Source organism: Camelus dromedarius, chromosome 22, assembly GCF_036321535.1.
Source record: "Camelus dromedarius isolate mCamDro1 chromosome 22, mCamDro1.pat, whole genome shotgun sequence".
Classification (NCBI taxonomy): domain Eukaryota; kingdom Metazoa; phylum Chordata; class Mammalia; order Artiodactyla; family Camelidae; genus Camelus; species Camelus dromedarius.
The window spans coordinates 34,308,805-34,323,614 of NC_087457.1; the positions used below are offsets into that span (position 1 = coordinate 34,308,805).

General features: G+C 46.2%; 1 protein-coding gene across 1 annotated transcript in view; it reads left to right on the top strand.

Moving 5' to 3' along the window:
- The window catches only part of CSMD1 (CUB and Sushi multiple domains 1), a 1,691,213-nt gene that overhangs the window by 1,460,458 nt on the left and 215,945 nt on the right, over positions 1-14,810 (top strand). Inside the window, exons 20-23 of the mRNA XM_064477604.1 lie at positions 811-1,005; positions 2,429-2,567; positions 5,740-5,927; positions 11,399-11,587. Of these exons, the coding sequence (XP_064333674.1) occupies positions 811-1,005; positions 2,429-2,567; positions 5,740-5,927; positions 11,399-11,587 (711 nt within the window). The remainder of the gene's footprint in view (positions 1-810; positions 1,006-2,428; positions 2,568-5,739; positions 5,928-11,398; positions 11,588-14,810) is intronic.

Here is a 14,810-nt window from a genome sequence, read left to right on the forward strand (position 1 = left end):
CTTGATCCCCCTGAGAGAAGACTGGGTCTCTCACGTGACTTTTCTCTCTGGCTTTCCTGCCTTCCTTCCCTCCATCTGCCTGTGTGTCCCCAAGGCAACACAATAGAGTAGCAGAAAGGATTGAGGCACTTGGGGTCAGGGGCCATGGATTCGAATTCCTGCCCTTGTGTGCACGTAGTGAATTTTGATAAGACAACTAACTTTCCTCTGCCTCAGTTTCCTCATCTGTATAATAGGTTGTGTTTGAAAGCATCTGCTTACACTGCATTGTTGAGGGAATGAAGTCAGAGAACAATATTCAGTATGACTTACAATTTACTGACTCTCCACTTCTCTTAGGATCTGCTTAAGGTCTTCCAGGTGCTATTTCATTTAAAGCCTCACTAACTGGCGTAGAGGCTTCCTGCTTCCCTGCTGTCAGTAAAGGTGACCAGGCTCAGGGCACCAGATCAGCGAGGTAACCTGCTTCGGGGCAGGCGGTGAACACAGAGCCCGATGCTAACCTAGATACGTTGGAACCAAATGCTTTCTACCTTCCACTGAAACTTCTGTGTTTTTCTTGGTGAAAAAGTGCTTTCAGACTGTGAAGCGCCATGTGCACAGCGTGATGTCTGTTCATCCATCTGTCTTCTCTTTCTGTCTCTCTAGACATGGAGACTGTTCACTGAATGTATGTATTTATCTTTAAAAATATAGCTGAAATTTAGGAAAATAAATTGCTTTATAGGTGATTCTGTTTTCTCTTTTAGCACACAGTATTAATACTCAAATAATTTTTATCCTAATTACACTTTTCCTGTTTCTTTCCAGCGTTTGGTCAAAACGAGTGTCACGACCCCGGCATCCCCATAAACGGCTGGCGCTTTGGTGACCGGTTCCTGCTTGGGAGCTCCGTCTCCTTCCACTGTGATGACGGCTTTGTCAAGACACAGGGCTCGGAGTCCATCACTTGTGTCCTGCAGGACGGGAACGTCGTCTGGAGCTCCACCGTGCCCCGCTGCGAAGGTGCGCCCTGACTCTCCTTCGAAGCGGTGCCTCTGACTTAGAGAACAGACAGTCACCTGCCTTGGTTCCCTAGGCTGCCGTGAGCAGGCACTGCAGAACAGAGGCCTCGACAGGAGAAGTGTGTTTTCTCACAGTCCTGAGGCTGGAGATCCAGGCGCCGGCAGGGCTGGCCCCCTGCAGCTGGGAGGGGGGGTCTGCTCCGGGCCCGTCTCCCCGCCCTGGTGTTTGCTCAGCAGTCTTGGGGTTCTCTTGGCTCACAGAGGTATCACCCCCGCCTTCTCCATGTGGGAATGTCTGTGCCGGAATTCCCCCCTTTCTAAGGACACCAGTCCTGTTGGACTACAGCCCGCTCTAGGGACCTCATCTTGTCATGTGTACAGCAGCCTTATTTCACACGAGGTCGCATTCTGGGGTGCTGGGGTTAGGAATCAAAAATACGGCTTTGGAAGTGGAGGGCGTACTTCAACTCATAGCAGCAACATGATTTTCAGTGAACTGTTTTGTCGCCCTTAATGCCAATGACGTAAATACTGCCCAATGAATTTTCTTCTTGACGTTTCCACTCCGGTTACCTGTGTCAGAAAACTAAAGGGGAAAAAATTAAGGAAGCTATTACCTTTAATGTTTACTCAGGTTAAAAAAATAGAGAGTATATACTCAAAACCTCCCTATCAGAACGGTCCATGCATAATGAGCTAAGAAAAGCTTTTTTTAAAAAAAAGTATCTCTAGTAAATACCAAAAAAATACAGATTTTTAAAGTAAAAGAAGACAGTTTTAGAGCAATTTAAGGCTCACAACAAAATTGAGAAGGTACAGAAATGTCCCACAAATGTCCTGCCCCCGCACATGCACAGCCCCCAGTATTAATGTCCCCACCAGATGGTACGTTGGTCACAGTTGTTTTGTTTTTTAATATTCACAAACAGTTTAGTAAGATGTATGTGGCCAATTATTTTAATAAAATGAACACAGCCTGAAGTGAATAAATGCACACATGTATTTTAAAGTGTATCCTTACACACAGACACACACCGCTGAGTATTTTAATTTTCGCCGTGAAGTATTTTTAAGTTTGGTAGTCAAGAGACATTTGTTGAATTCCAAATCCACGTGAAATGCGGGTGTCCGTGGTGCTGGCGCCTCAGGGCTTTGTCATGATGGTGGAACGTGATCACTCACAGAAGTCGCTCGCACAGACCACTCCCCCGGCTGGTGCCACGACCACATGAGCGCGTGGGTGCAGGTGGGTGACAGGGGCCAGGGGTGGGTTGTGCTCTGCCCTCAGCGATCTCCGTTACTTGAGGGGAGCTTTGGCCTGAACACGAGAAAGCAGGAAGTCAGGAGCACCTTCCTGCCTGAGGTGCTGCTCTGCATGTCCCCACGTCTGCAGCTGACCTCCTGACACCTCTGTCATCTTTCAGCCCCGTGCGGCGGACATCTGACAGCTTCGAGCGGGGTGATTTTGCCCCCGGGATGGCCAGGGTATTACAAAGATTCTTTAAATTGCGAATGGATAATTGAAGCAAAACCAGGACACTCTATCAAAATAACGTTTGATCGGTAAGAAAAAAATCTTTCGTTTCATTAATTTGGACCTGACGACCCCATGCATGCTCAATGTTTTTATTTAAATGGATCTTAAGTCTTAGAACTGTGACAGCTTTTCAGTGGCTCCCCCAAAGGAGTTCTCTCACAATAAGATAGGCACTGGAATGATACATTCCGTTCTTCTGGAATTTTATCTTCTCGTAGCACAGCTGAGGCGCCTCTTCAGGGGTGGTCACGGGGGTGGCGGTCCTGGATGGGCACTTCCCGGCGCTCACATCACTGACTCTTTAGTCCAGGTCTGGACTTTGGACTTGAGGGTGGGATAAATTCTGCTCGGCGTGTGATTGCGAGCTGAGCCCTTTTGGTCCATTAGGTGATGCTGGAACAGCACAGGGAACAGCTCTCCCGCTCTGCTGATGGCCGCGGGGACCCGGAGGGCGGGTTTTCGGATACAGAGCTGGCAACAGCCTGTGTGCCCCGGGTTCCTCGTAACCTGTTGGTTAGCTCTGAGTGGTTCCAGTGCTGGAATGTTGTTTGGCTTAGCTGTTTGATAATTGCATTTGATAATCTTTAAAAGAGCATGCTGTTTAAATTCTCCAGGATAAAATATTGTCCAGTGTGTCTCAACAATGAAATCGATTTGAAGAGTAAGAACCAAAAATGCTTTGAGATGGTCCTGTGTGCTTTGAAATCCGAGGAAATACCTTTGTTTAGTGTTTCAGGCTTAATATGTGAGCAAACGGGCTTTCTCTAATGATGCCCTCCTTAACTGGACTGAGTTTGGGGCTCTGATATTCAGAGTATTATAATGCCTTGAGACAGATGCATATTGTTACATTATTTCTCTCTTTTCCTTTTTTTTTTTTTAACTTATTTTCTAATAGTTAATAATAGAATCCATAGAGGAAAAGTTGGGTTTTTAAAAATTTTTACTGAAATATAGCTGATTTACAGTGTTGTGGTAGTGTCTGGTGCACGGCATAGTGATACACATATGTAGGCACATGTGTGTATTTTTTCAGGTTCCTTTCCATTAATGATTATTACAAGCTATTGGATGTCGTTCCCTGTGTTACACAGTAGGACCTTGTGCATTTTATACACAGTAGTGCGCGTCCACACAGGACAGGGTTTAGCAAGAATCATGTTATTGCTCGTTAAGTGCTTGTATCTGGAGTTATTATGGATATTATTACTTGTATCTGAGAGGATAATTATAACTCCAGCAGGAAAATCTCTCAGAAGAAAAGAGAAATGTGGGTTTATGTGTTCATTATGTGAGAGAATGGTTGCGTCCGTTTAATCTTAATCACTGGAAAAGTTAACTTTGTAAAATGCTCAGTAAGCTGAGTTTGATTTCTTGTTGATTTTCACACGCTCTGGCACTGAGAGGGAGAGAGCAGGTGCACATCCTGGCTCCCAGAAGCACCTCAGATTTAAATCATTTACTAAAAATAGTAGTTGTATATTTCGGTTTGGCACAATTTATTAGCATTCTGTTTTCAGTTGCCTGAACGAAAATACTCATATAATTTTTCTCAGTCTTGTCTTTTCGACGTTACTGAACTGTGGTGCTTGCTAAAGCCCGTTTGTAAGTACCACCTTTTCTGCTATCTTCAGACACTGGTGATTTTTACCCCAGACGTAGTGCACAGCTCTTCCAGGGATGAGATGCATAGTGCGTTGGCTTACCCCATGAGCTGTGGGCCGACGTCCCAGTAGAGGACGTGTTCGCACAAACAGGTTTTAACTTCCATGCCAACGCCATTGTTACTCAGCGTGTGCTGGGTTGGCAGGTAACGCAAAGCGTTTAGATTTTCTTTCTGAGGAAACTTTCCCCTGTTGAGGCGTGCCCTCTCGGTCCTACCTGTCTCTAAAGATGAAAGAAGTGAAAACTTCAGTGCCACTCATTCAGCTCACATTAGCTCATGCTTATCTAGGCTTGTGGAGTGTGGCTTCAGATAGCTGAGAAGCCCTAGGGTCTTCAGAGAGTATTTTTAATAGTAACAGGCAAAGCTGCCCTGGCCCAGCCTGCGGCCGTGTGCTGGCCCTGCCACGAGCTACGCCGATTGTTTTAATTCCTCTTTATGGAAGATGAAGCTCAGGGACCATCCTAAGTTAGTTGCAAGATTATATCATTATTGTGCATTTGCACCCAGAGGAGTATATGCTTTAATGATAGACAGGTCAGGACCCTTTGGTTTCAGTGTCTTTTTTTGTTGCTCCAGGCCGGGAAGCTCAGACAGCCTCTCTCCCCTCCCTCCTCCTCACTGTCAGCAGTGTGCATGCAGACCTGGGGAGTGATGGCCACGCTGCTCCGGGATTCTCCGTCTGGGAGTCACTGAGTGAACCAGAGGCTCCCGGGGCTGAGCTGCTCCCTGCGAGCCCCGCCAGACACTTGGGAACTGGCCTAGCTCTTTGAGGACAAGACGGGCCCATTTACAAAATTATCTGAGTGCAGGGATGGTATCTCTGTGGCATCAAAGAACAGCCAAGAGGCTGCCGCTGCGTATAAATTAGCAGCGGGCAGGCTCTCTGGAAGCGTGAGTCCTGCTTGGAAGAAATGTGACGCACTCTTTGGAAGCTGTTCTAACTTTTTCAAATCCTCGAAGTAGCCTTTGGTTCTGCAGCAGTGACATGCCTGGTGTGCTTGCTTCCTCCTGCGGGAGGCCACAGCTTGAGCAGACACGGACTTTCTGTCCCAGGGAAGGTGTTGGAGTGTGCTCATGTGTTTCGATTTACCCTTTTTCTTTAGGAGATCATGTCACTGCAATATGCTCATTTTAAGAAATCCATAATCATGCTACACTGGGGATCGTGAAAAACAGTTTGAAAATGCGTAGTGACTGAGTTTCACTAATTGATGATGATCTATCTATTTACAATAACTGTTACGGCTCAGAGTATTTTTACTTTAGAGCTGAATCAGGGCCCTCGTTTGTGTTTGTGATGTTACAGGGCAGAGTATTCAGTCAGAGGGAGGGATGTGGTGGTGAGATTTTCCCTCCAGAAGAGCGGCCTCCCTGAGCCCTCCCTGTGCCCAGTCTGTGAGAGGGCACACAGCTGTGCTGCTGTGTCTCCGTTGCTGGACAGGGGTTTCTAGTCAGCGAGTGAAGATGTCAGGGATGTCTGTGAGTCAGCAGGGCGTTGCCTCTGTCCTCTGACTGGATGCGCCCGTCCGCAGGTTCCAGACGGAGGTCAATTACGACACCCTGGAGGTCAGAGACGGGCCGGCCAGCGCATCCCCGCTGATCGGGGAGTACCACGGCACGCAGGCCCCGCAGTTCCTCGTCAGCACCGGCAACTTCATGCACCTGCTCTTCACCACCGACAACAGCCGGTCCAGCGTGGGCTTCCTCCTCCGCTACGAGAGTAAGTGGGCCTCCCCGGGCGGCGTGGCGCCACCTGCTGGAGCCGTCGCGCTGGCCTGGGTTTGCCGGGCGGGAAGCGACGCTGGCTCTCTGAGCCCCGTGCCGCTGACCACGCCGCGCTGCACGGCCTGAGAACTCTCTCCTGTCGTGACAGAGCACCTTGGGGGTTTCACCTCACAGCTCAGAAAAGATGACATATTAGTTTATTATAAAGAAAAATAAGGAAATAATTAAAACCATGAAATGTGCTCATTCACTGCCCAACATAATGATAAATTCCTACTACTAGAAAATACGCCTATTTGCCAAAGGAGCTAAGGGGCAGTCACTGAAACTGTGTCTGAGCAGTGGTTTTTGCTGGAAGACTGGTTAGGGCGCTCACGCTGCTTCCTGGTGACGACACAGACACCTGTTTCGCTGGGTAGGGAGCGTGCAACTAAGAGAGAAGGAATTAAAGCCCAGCGGAACTTTCAGCAAATGACAAATAACTGCTGATAGTAACAGTGTGAAAAACGCTGACGGGCGGTGGTTAGGGATATTTAAACACAGCTGCTGAAACACCGCGATGCGGCGTACTTCGCAGAGCAGGCCCGGTTTCTGTCCCGTTTCTGTTTCCATCCATCCAACTTTGACCCTTAGCTTTAGCTCCTCAAGTTAGGAGATCAAGGGGTTGTCTTATTTGATAGTAGTCTTTATGCAGGCGCATTTCGGGAGGGGAGCGGAGGGGGGTTCAGCCTGGGAAGGCATTTCTAACGCTGGTCAAGTTAAAAAGAGCAGCAGTTATTCCCTTCTCTGAGTAGAGTGAAGGAAGACGGATGAGTGCAGGTCAATACTGAAGCTGAAGGAATGAACTCTTTATTTTTTAGCATTTTTAGGGGTGTTCTTTTTCAGAATCTCTCATGAAATAAACTAAATGAAGTTCTAATGCTGTTGTAAAAATATGTTTATATATACCAACCTGCACATACCATTTTATAAATGTATGAATGGGGCCGTGTCTAACACGCTGACTTTTTAGTCTTTTTTTTCTTTTCTTGCCTTCCTTCCCCTGCATCACTCCCTGCTTCTCATTTAATCTTGCCCGAACCCTGTCCAACAACTAAAACTGACAACCTGTTGTGAGTATTTCTGTTTTTCACTCTCATGTATATAATTTTATGCAAATACACATATAAGCTCGTGTGTACTTTTTGATTAAAAATGGAATTAAATTATACTCATTTTCTGCTAAAAAGAAAATAGGTTATTAATGATTTAAAGACTAATTTCACATTTAATTCAAAGTTTTTAGTTTTGTTTCATATATACAGCATTTATTTCAAAGGTACATGATTTTTAAGCCTGAAGTGCATTTTAAGAAGGAGAAAATTTTGTATTTCATTTCTTTTTAATGTCCCTTCAAGTTATCACTCTTCTCTGGAGTGAAGATGTATTACATTTTAAGCACCTGAATTTGTGCAGCTCCTCAGCACTGAGCGGCTGAGATGTGTTCTCTCCACCCCACCCCCCACATTTAAAAAAAACTAGACCACATTGGCCAGTGGATACATAGTTGGGTGGAACCTAAGAGAATGAAGAGCTTTAGGCTCTGACAAATCACAGAGCCGCGCTCCCCTGTCTTCTCTTCCTCTCTCGTATTTGTGTGCCTCAGATTATTTTGCCTGTTTCTAGTTCCTTTTGAAGAAACGTGTTCCAAAGCCCATATGCAGGGAGTACAAACTAATTTCATTGACTCCTGACCTCGTTTAAGTTAGGTCGTTGTTCTTACTTATTATTTCTGGAAAATCGAGGCAAGTCAGTCACGGGTTCCTATGTGGACTGTCATCCTCACTAACACAGTGTAATGTAGCACGATATGATGCGATGTAATATACATTTAGTGAGTAGATAATTCCAGCAGTAACCAATGCAAGCTGGCAAGACTGGCTTCGTGATGTTTCCGGGTTGTTTGTATCTATCCTGTATGGAAAGAGGCCGTGAGCCTGAGTAAGGCGTGCTTTCATAACCTGGAGTGATCCTCAGAGAACAGCGCTGTTCTCAGTTTCCCTTCTTTGCATCAGTCAAAGGCAGGTGAAGACAGTCCCCCAGCTGGCGCATCTGGAGGGGTAATTGTGTGAGTGTCTCATGTGCCCGATCCCTTCACGTCTACAATTCCTGCTCCCTCCGACTTTCCTGGAAAAGTCCTCGCTGAGGGCTGGGGACCCGGTGCCAGGCTCCCCAGGCGTCCGGCTGGCCGGTGCTCTGGCTTAGAGGGACCCTGGGCTGAACGTTCGTCCTGACTGGTGTTTTGTGAACACGCAGGGATCCTTCCAGAAGGCTCCAGGTGTTTCTGATGTAGTTTCTGGGCGAAAGCATTGAAAGGCCATCACCAGGAAGTCTCACTGGAGCTGACTTGTTACTGCTTCAGTTAGCTTATCTATGCCGATGGTTTGGGGAGAAATGGGAAACAAGCAAAAGCCAGAGAGATGCAGGAACTGGGACTTTCACAGGGAACAGTCAGGACGGCCTGGGACCTTCACCGCAGTGCTTCTCAGGGGGTGTTGTAGACAGATGGCCGCAGGCTTTAGGGCTAAACAGATGTCAGAGGGCCAGGTTGGATGTCCCGGGACATGGCTTCTGTGGGCAGGTGCTTTGGAGGGCGCAGTGACTCCCTCAGACGGCCGTCCTGTCCGGGGACCGTCCTGCAGGAGCAGTTTCTCCCAGACATCACTGTGCATCAGTGTTCACCTGCGACCTTAGTGCAGTGTGGATTCCTGAGCTCAGAGTCACCCCCACGGTCCCCCGCCGGGCTCTTGCCATTCAAAAGATGGTCAGTGCACAGGGTCACGCTCACTCTCATTCCTCAACTCAGTATGTGTGCCCATTATGTGTACAAATAAATGAATGAATAAATAATGAAGTATAGTTGGTACAAACAAGCAATTATGACTAACAGTTTTATTTTTTGGCTCCATTTGACATGTAAAGAATTTTGAATTTAAATATGTATGCTTTGGTTTCCTCTAATATTTTTCTCTATTTTCTCTACACATTTTGTGTGTGAGAAAGTCTCCTTACCATTTATAAATTTCATCACGGACCCCACTCATTAACACGTCACCCCCACACCATGTAAAGTGACAATTCCTATGATCGTTCCCTTCAGCCCAGTGACCACATTGTCTAGGGATCACAGGATGTCATGTGATGAAATGGAATAACTTAGTTAACTGCTTTTTCAGGAACCTGGAGGCTAATTTGTGTCTTTGGCAGAGTTTCCTCTTTTGAGGGAATCCTTGTGTTGATTGTGATGCTACAAAACCAACCAGCCAGTATTGTGTCTGCACTGTGCCCAGGGCATGTGCTGTATGCAGTCGCCGGGCTGTTGTGAGACTTGATAAGCACTACCTTAGAATGTGTGTGTGTACATGTATGCCTGCATGTGTGTGCACGTGTGTGTGCGTGCGGGTGTGTGGGCATGTGTGTACAGAGAAAGAGGAGCAGGGTAGGCGATGGGTCTTGGGACAGGCCATACCTGTACTGTTTGGCGTATCTGTAGCTCGTGCAGGGACGTAGGGCACGTGTGTGTTCGTTGCCATGCTTTGCAAGAGGTCAAGACAGTTACATCCTGTTGTTAAGATAATAGGCATATGTTAGCTTTAGGATATTGGTTAGAATGATTTTTTAAAAAAATCTTGGGAAAAATAATGCTGTTTCTTCACTTTGCTCTCTTTTCTTTTCATTAAGAAAATGTTTTTCTCTGGAAAACTTCACTGTGATAGTCTTTTCTGCTGTTTGTTACCCTGTGTAACCAGACTGTGAGGTTAAGAGCGCAAACCTGAAAAGTGCGAGCTTGCTCATTCTGCCGATTCTGAAACCAGGCACGAGGTCTGGGGTCCCGCGATGGCCCTCAGGTGTGACAGTTCGAGGAAGGACTCAGGGAGCTTGCTGACCGCTACCATCCTCACAGTCGTGTCGTTAATGGGAAGCACACAGTCAGAAGCAGCCACGTGAAGGGGCGCGGAGAGAACAGGCAGGGTTCCCGGCGCCGTCTCCCCATGGAGCCTCAGGTGGTGTCACCCCCGCCCGGCCGCGATGTGCCACACGCACAGCTCACTGCCGACCTGGGAGGCTCACCCGAGCCTCACGCTGACTGAGTCCTCGTCCCACACGGTTGAACTCAGTCTTCACCTGCCGCGCACCGTGTAGGTCAGACTGAAGGCATGTTGCCCTGGGAGCCCACCGTGAGCGACCTGCTGAATGTAAAGCACCAGCTGTGGTCCCAGGGGCCCAGCATGGGTAACGTAATGCTCCCACCACTCGGGAAATCCCAGGGGTTTAGAGGTCTCCTCGCGGGAGCTGCGTTTCTCCGGGAAATCATGTTCCTTACTGCGTGGTTTCGAGTGGCGGCTCAGCTGTGCTGTTTGTGATCCTGTGCCCACTGGACCCCATGTTGCTCTGTGAATGAAGATCGGACCCCCTGCATATTTAAGAAACTCACCCCTTAGTTGCACTTCTTGTATTTGACTTAATGAGGGAAAGTATATTCATAAGATACATCACTCAAACTTTGGTGAAATATGTGCAGTGATCAGAAATGTAGTCCCAAATATAATTTTAGGAGAGTAAACAGCCTTAATATTGGTAATAATTTAAGATTTTTGATTAATACTTCAAGTCATAATTGCAGTGTTTTAACCTGGGAGAGTTATGTTTGGCAACAGCAAGTCTTTTTTATTTGCATTTCTCAACATCGCAATGACGTTCTCTTCCTTTATTCCCACTTTTTTATCTTTTAAAATAGATGTTATTCTAAAAATAAAGAGAAACGTCAAAGAAAGAGAGAAGAAACCCTTGTAATGATGTGATCAGCGTTAGTTGGCTTTATATAGCACCTTACTGTTTAGCATCTCTCAGCGTGGGCTGATTGTAGCCATCTCGAAGGTGGCTGACTTGACTGCAAATTTGGAAAAAAAAAAAAAAAGTATGGGTTTGTGGACTGCAGTTTGAGAAAAGCACCTCCAGGGCAGTTTTACTTTGCACTGTGTCATTGTATGTGTGTGGACTTGGGTGGATATATGCAGGTATCTGAACGTTGAAGGGTGTCGGCAGTATCCATTGGAACAGAAAACATAAGAGAAAGGAGAGGGTAGGGATAGAGATAGAAAAGAGAGAGACTCAGACTTTATTTAGTGCAGTCACTGGTTTTCAGATGAAGAAAGGTAAAATTCAGGGAGGTCAACAGACTACTCGAGACCGCACCGCTTAGATGTCGTCTATTTAATCGTGTTGTAATCTGTGCCTTTCTGCAGGAAGCAGCAGGGTCAGATGTTTGGGAGTGGGCTGGTTTTCACATGAATGGATGACTGGGTTTAGCTGCATGATGGCCAGGTCTGGTGATGTCGGGGATATTTTATGTGCTGTGGCACAAACTTGTTCCTTTCCTGTCGCCCAGGAAGCGGGGTATGTGACAGGATTTTTCTGTGCACCCAGGTGTGACTGTAGAGTCGGACTCCTGCCTGGATCCGGGCATCCCTGTCAACGGCCATCGGCACGGCAGTAATTTCGGCATCAGGTCCACGGTGACTTTCAGCTGCGAGCCTGGGTACACGCTGAGTGAGGACGAGCCGCTCGTCTGCGAGCGGAGCCACCAGTGGAACCACGCTCTGCCCAGCTGTGACGGTAGGTGCGGCTCGCGGAGCAGCCAGCCGGGAGCAGACGCAGAGAACTGACGAAACTGCTCGGTGGCGAGTGTTTTCCGGGCGGGAGGGTGAGGCTGGAGCAGGGCCTCTACTTGAAAGGCTGTGTGCCTGCAAAACACTGCTGTTGAGTGCTTGACATTTACCCAGCAAGTCTTCTCTGCAATGTGGAGATTCTGTTTACAAACGAAGAACAGAAAATTATGGGCTGGCCTTCAGCTGCATTCCAGACCCTCAAACTCACAGAGCCTAGTTGCACACCCCCCCCCCCCACACGTGGCCCTGAAGACCATGCGTGAGACGGCGCGGTGAGTGTGCATCTCCCACCTCGTGAGACCTGGTTCCCTGTGCGTGGGGCCAGGCATCAGACAGCTCCGTCCAGGTCTGCACAGCTGGTCTGCGTCCCCACAGCCCCTGCCTCTGGTGGAGCTTCTCCCCCAGGAGCGTGGGGAGTTTCTCAGGAGACCGCCGGCGTCTTCTTGTGACGCCAGCCCCTCCCCTGTCTGCCCAGATCTGCTCTTGGAAATCTCACAATGAGTAACATCTTTGGTGACTGTGTGTCACTGTTTTGCTCAACTTTCCACTGTTCAGCGCATAATTATAATAACAACATAGGCCAGCATGTCACTTCTGATCATTTGCAGAAAAAGTCAGGGATTTGGCATTTGACCATGAATAGAACCACATTATAATGTTTTTCCGTGGAAACAATGTTATGAGATGGTTATATTCATAACCAAAGGCCATGGAATATGATATATATATTCCTATATAGTTTTCCATGTAAATGTTCTGTATGTTTCCATTTCTAGTGCTGTCTATAGACTTTAGGCATTTCCACTCAAACTCGATATGTTAATATATTCATGAAAACCCTTGGCTTTCTTACTAATGATTCACAAAAAATAACAGGGTTTACGGGACAGTTACGTTTAGCTACAGACCACTCAGAACCTCTGACCTCTGTCACCAGAGTACTGACTCAAACGACTCCTGGCACGTTGGGAGAACTCCCCCAAAGTGGGGGCGTGCAGCCACAGTGGCTGGAGGGCATCTCGGGAAGCTTGAACAAACCTTCATCACCAGGAGAGTGGAGTGCCGCCCTCGGGGCTCTCCATCTACAGGGCCAGCATCTGAGGGGCCGCAAGGACGTGCCACCTGATGTGAAGCGTTAGCCGTGCGAGGCGAGGGGCAGGCCCCGCGGGGAGGGACCCAGATGAGCTGGGACATTTTCTTCTCCTGCTCTGGGTTGTAATTCTGCTGTGCTAACTCCAGTCCACGCCTAGGGAAAACGTTACAGGAACCCACACGATCCACATCTTGCTGACACCAGCTTTCTGTGTACCAATCTCACATGAGCTGTTCATATGGAAACATGTATTGTAGCAGGACGGACTGTAGGAATTTAGAGGATTGTCAAAATGCATATTCCTTATTACTCAGCCATAAAAAAGTGAAGTATCGCCATTTGCAGCAACATAGTTGGACCTAGAGATTATCATACTAAGTGAAATACGTCAGAGAAAGACAAATATTATACGATATCACTTGTGTGTGGAATCTAAAAAAATAATACAAAGCAACTTTGCAAAACAGACAGAGACTCACAGAGAAAACAAACTTATGGTTACCAAAGGGGCGGTGGTGGGGGAGGGATAAATTAGGAGTTGGGGATTAGCAGACACACACCACTGTACATAAAACAGAGAGACAAGAAGGACTTACTGTGTAGCACAGGGAGCTATATTCAGTATTCTGTAATAACCTGTAACAGAAGAGCCGGGAGCTGTACACCTGAGACTAATGTAATGTTGTTTAACTATAGATAAATGAGAGAAAAATTTTAAAGGTCTATTCCTAATTCCCCTTGTATTTTAATTCAATGTTTCAGTAAAAGAAAGTGGCAGAAACTAGCCAGAGCTCTATTTCTATAGGCATAGATGTACATTTACAGATACAGGTAGATGAATATGGGTGCAACCTGCAATGTGGATGATGAGTTACCAGCCCCCGTGTTCCCCCGCACGGGGACTTGCCAGAGCCGTCTGCTTCCCTCAAAGCAGACGGGAAGACACCAGGACTTGGGAATAGCAGTTATGAGTACATTATTCTAGGAAGATGTGTCTCCTCGTTTTTATTCTTTTTCACGTTGGATCTTCAATAAACCCTAAAGTAATATATCACCCTAACAAATACATAAAGAATCATCATATAAATGAACTTACCTGTAGGAAACACCATCATGAACAGAAGAACTATTACAAAAAGTCCCATGAAAGTCAAGAAGAGAACAACTTCCTCAGCATGAAAAATGTTATTTAATATTGCCCGGAAGATCTTAACTCATGCAATAATTTAAGAAAAATCTATGACTTACACACGTTAGAAGGAGAAGGTGATCAGTGCTTTCCAGCAGTGTGGGCTCAGGACGTGACCGCGTCAGGATGGACAGAAAGCAACGGATTTCCACACGGGGCGTAACATAGAAGAAGAGTAATGAAAATGTTTGTGTAGAAAATAAAGCCCTAGACACTGCCAGGAGTGTATCTAACAAGAAATGTGAAAGCTTACATTAACAATATGACAGTAAAAACATACACATTTATAATATAATATTAAAGAAAACCCTAGTAAATGAGAATGCATGTTATGTTCCTACATGGGAAAAATAAAATTTAAATGTACAAATTTTCTACAAATTAGAGTTTCAAGTTCAATAAAGTCTAATTCAAATTAATTGGATTTTTTGTAGAAATTTATAAACATTTAAAAATCTAGAAGGGTAAACGCTCTAAAGAGCTAGGAAATGCATATTTTTCAAAAAGATAAGAAAAGACTACACCATCTGGTATCGAAGCATATTGGAAGCGAACGATTAATTAGAACAATACGAAATCAGTGCGGAAGTAAACAGGCAGGTTAGTGATATGGCACAGGGATCCTGGTGACACATCCGTGCCCACACAGGAGCTTAATTCGTGATACAGTTGTTCTGAATCAGTGAGAGAGGATGACGTTTAATGCCTGACATTGGTCACATGGTATATCTGATTGGGCGTTAACATGTTAAAAGATCAAACAAAAGTTACACACTCATTAAAGATAGAAAATAAAGATTCAAAACTTAAAGTCACTGTGTGAAAATATAGTTGAATATTATTGACAGCGTTTTTTGTTACTTATTTATTTACACAAATACAAGTTTC